The 3,603-nt window shown below is 38.6% G+C and overlaps 2 protein-coding genes across 2 annotated transcripts in view; one reads left to right on the top strand and one right to left on the bottom strand.

The window, feature by feature from the left end:
- Positions 1-1,437, bottom strand: part of TRIADDRAFT_62680 (uncharacterized protein) — a gene marked incomplete at both ends in the record, with an annotated part of 4,382 nt that extends 2,945 nt beyond the window's left edge. The window contains 5 exons of the mRNA XM_002118621.1: positions 141-236; positions 435-558; positions 754-813; positions 1,018-1,138; positions 1,314-1,437. Coding sequence (XP_002118657.1) covers positions 141-236; positions 435-558; positions 754-813; positions 1,018-1,138; positions 1,314-1,437 — 525 coding nt within the window. The remainder of the gene's footprint in view (positions 1-140; positions 237-434; positions 559-753; positions 814-1,017; positions 1,139-1,313) is intronic.
- A 1,607-nt stretch (positions 1,438-3,044) lies between these two features.
- TRIADDRAFT_34543 (uncharacterized protein) lies at positions 3,045-3,482 on the top strand (the record flags this gene model as incomplete). Its single annotated transcript, XM_002118622.1, has 1 exon — positions 3,045-3,482. The coding sequence occupies one exon, from the start codon at positions 3,045-3,047 to the stop codon at positions 3,480-3,482; it is 438 nt and encodes a 145-aa protein (XP_002118658.1).
- Between the last annotated feature and the right edge of the window lie 121 nt (positions 3,483-3,603).

Genomic DNA, 3,603 nt, shown 5'->3' with positions numbered 1-3,603 from the left:
TTAAGTGATAACTTCAGTTAGATTGAAGCAGTAGTTTTATCAAGACTGGTTATACGACGTACTCAATTAATAGAGAAGTTTTAGATAGGCAGTGAAGAACGCACATTCCAGTACATCTAGACTGAATTTATGCAAGATACCTGTAGAACAAATGTAATATGGAGTAAATTGGTCGTTGCAGGACCTTTAAATGAAGATGCTGGACTTCCGGAAGCAGATGACGCCGTTATTGGGTTCTATTAAGAATAATAATGTTGATCTGTTTATAGGCTGTTGTAAAAGGTTATTTGCACAATTTCTTAATGAATACTCACCTATCGACTCCACTACATAGCGCATGCAAAAAATACCCTATTTAACTATAGTACTTGTGCATACAATTTACTGCAGCAATTTTAAATTAATAAAATTTTGCATCAACGATGAAATATTACCTCAGCATCTTTCATGATCGTTGGATAGCCAATAAATAGGATATCGTCAATGGCTAACTCGAAGTTTTTATTGCACATGGCTTCTTTAGGAGATAAAATACTTGCCAATAGCGAGTCAGAAAAACTGCAACAAGAAGCAACCGAATCAACATACTGTGTGTAGGATAATTCAATCAATCAGTGATAGTTATTCTTTAAGACAGGCTTTGCTTGGCAATTACAAACTTTGGGTAGCATCTATGATCTTTTAGTCACTACTCAAAACTAACTAGGCTCAACATACGCCAGATATGCCCTTGTTAATTGAATTTATGCCTACCTCCATAGCGGACAATCTATATAGCTATCTGGGGTGAAGTTGTTACTTGTAAAGCTGACACTAAAAATCAACATGGAAAGAATTAAAGATTATGCATAATCGGTTTCATATTTCATTTCTATCGTAGGATAAGCCAGCCATAATGAGCGTCAACTACATGATTCAGTTAGGGTTATTGAGAAAATCATTTATTAGACGACAAAATATCAAGTCGAACAGAAGCGAAGACAAAACAAGGCATAACGATGCCCAATTGTAGCTAACCTTCTTGAGCGGAGTTCCTGCTGGTCCTCTTTGAGTGCAAATAATCGAATTGACCAAGGGCAAAGCACAAAATCATAAATATGAAATCGATCAACAATGTGTTTGTCTGTCAATGAAGTCCCTATCGTAAGGGTAAATTACTTGATTACTAGCTCATGGTTCTTAATTAACAAGAAGCCTAGCTTGAGTTTGCAGAAGCTGCTAAATGGACATCAACAAACATGTTGCTCACCGAGGTTTGTACGGCCACTATTATAGCTACTTTGTACTATACAAGATGTACCACATCGTATTACCTTGCTTACTGGCTTTCTTCTTGTGAAGAAAAGGAGAATAGGGATACTTGAAATACAATTTTTCACCAGTATTTCCTGCTGTTGCTAAAAGAATACAAAGAAGATCGCAATTTTTTGCAGCCATGGCTACCAAATGTCCAATTGGCGACTGTTTTCACTTTATGGACTGCTGGACTCTGAAACTCCTTTGGACGGACAGACATTTGGCTTACTTTGGTCAATAAATTGTGCCCAACACTTCACTACGACAGTACTTTAGTAAGGAGACAGTCGATTCGGAATGGACTGATTTTTTCTAAATTAACAGTAAGTAATATTACAGTGCATTGCATTGCCTATACTAAGCTCTGCTTAGTAATAGTCAATTTAGATCATGAATCTTATTCAAATGAATACGAATGATTTAGAGAACAGATACGGAAGATCTCTACTGAGTAAAACTATTTTTCGATATTTTCGGCCTTATTTGATATGAAAAGTCCGTCCATCCGAGGAAAGTTTCAGGTCTAAGTATTTTTTCTAGTAGTCCATAACTGTACTCAATGAACAGTATACTGTTGGAAGATAGAGTAAAGTTGTATAGTAAGCATTAAAAGTAGCCTGTATCGCTTGCTCGATCGACCTTAGGGAAGGTTTATCTGTCTGTCTGTAATGTCCGTATCGTATTGCGTTTCGTTACCTTGTTGCATTTCAGCGATTTCAAGACTACAGTACAGTACAGTACAGTTAAAAGAAAATTCTCCGCATTGGTGTACTGTACAGTTACAGTAGCGTTCAGTACAGTATAGTACAGTAGTGCAAATGATCTACTGTACATTGTACTGTACAGAGTACTGTACGCTATACAGAGGACGGTATAATAACTAGTACTGTGGACGTTAGCCAGTTTTAATGAACGAACATACGAACGTCCAATTTGAACGTCGGACGTTCATTGAACGTACTGTACCAACGTACACAGTGTACAGTGTCAACACAGTGACTGTACAGTACGGTATACTGTAAGACTATACTATACACTGTACATACAGTAGTACGTAACAGCAGTACAGTTCGTCGACGTCCGATCTGACAACGAACGTCCTTACCGAACGTCCAAAATCGAACGTCCGTTGGACGTCCAATCGCTCGACGTCTACAGCACTAATAATAACAGTGCTGTCGATGCTTTCAGTGCTATAGTATCCAGGAGAATGACCAGCAAAATGCGAAAGCTGTAACCTTTTTCTACTGGACACAGTCTTGTTATGGTCTTGTCCTGTACAGAATATAGTATGACAGTAGACACTTTGACTGCTACCGTATACAGTATAGGAGAATGAACCGGAAAATGCAAAACTATGTCCTCTTTCTACCGTATTGTACTGGACTAGTCTTGTCGTGGTCTTGTCGTGGTCTTGTCGTGTACAGATTATACTATAACAGTAGACGCTTTCACTGCTTCAGTACAGTATACAGTTCAGTATAGGAGAATGACCTAACCTGTGACCTGTTCTACTCAACTACTGCTGGCCACTGAAGAGGAAAACACCCACTTCTACAGTACCGTTTAAGATACCTTATCCTTCATCGTACTGGGTACAGTATTGGCTGATTTGTCTACAGTCTTTACACTGTGCAGGATTGTACTGTACACGGTAAGAAGAAAAGCAGCGATACTTTGCTGGCTGAAGTTTGTCGCGTGTGAGACTGTAGTGTGGACCTTTCTACCACTAGTACTGGCTGACAAAGATGGCGGACTTTTATCTTCGATATTATGTAGGCCATAAAGGGAAATTTGGCCATGAATTTCTTGAATTCGAATTTAGACCCAATGGACTGCTACGCTATGCCAACAATTCTAATTATAAGAATGATACGATGATTCGTAAGGAAGTGTTTAGTCATCGCTCGGTGATGGACGAGTTGAAACGGATCGTGGAAGATAGCGAAGTCTTGCGCGAAGATGATTCCCTATGGCCGCCACCAGATCGTATTGGACGTCAAGAATTAGAAATTGTCAGTGGTGATGATCATATATGCTTTACAACCAGCAAAATTGGTTCACTCATTGATGTAAATAACTGCAAAGATCCTGATGGCTTACGCGGCTTTTACTATTTGGTTCAAGATCTCAAGTGTTTAGTCTTTTCACTCATTGGCCTTCACTTCAAAATTAAACCCATCTAATTTGCATCCATTGCCTGTAGTACGACTTTTTCTAACTATCTTATCTTATCGTTTCCTTTCACTTTTACATAGTCCTATTGTTTGCTAAAAGAGTANAATACCTGTTAAGGATGCCATTGGC

Source organism: Trichoplax adhaerens, genomic scaffold (assembly GCF_000150275.1).
Source record: "Trichoplax adhaerens TRIADscaffold_306 genomic scaffold, whole genome shotgun sequence".
Classification (NCBI taxonomy): domain Eukaryota; kingdom Metazoa; phylum Placozoa; class Uniplacotomia; order Trichoplacea; family Trichoplacidae; genus Trichoplax; species Trichoplax adhaerens.
This window is presented reverse-complemented; position numbering and strand designations above follow the sequence as displayed.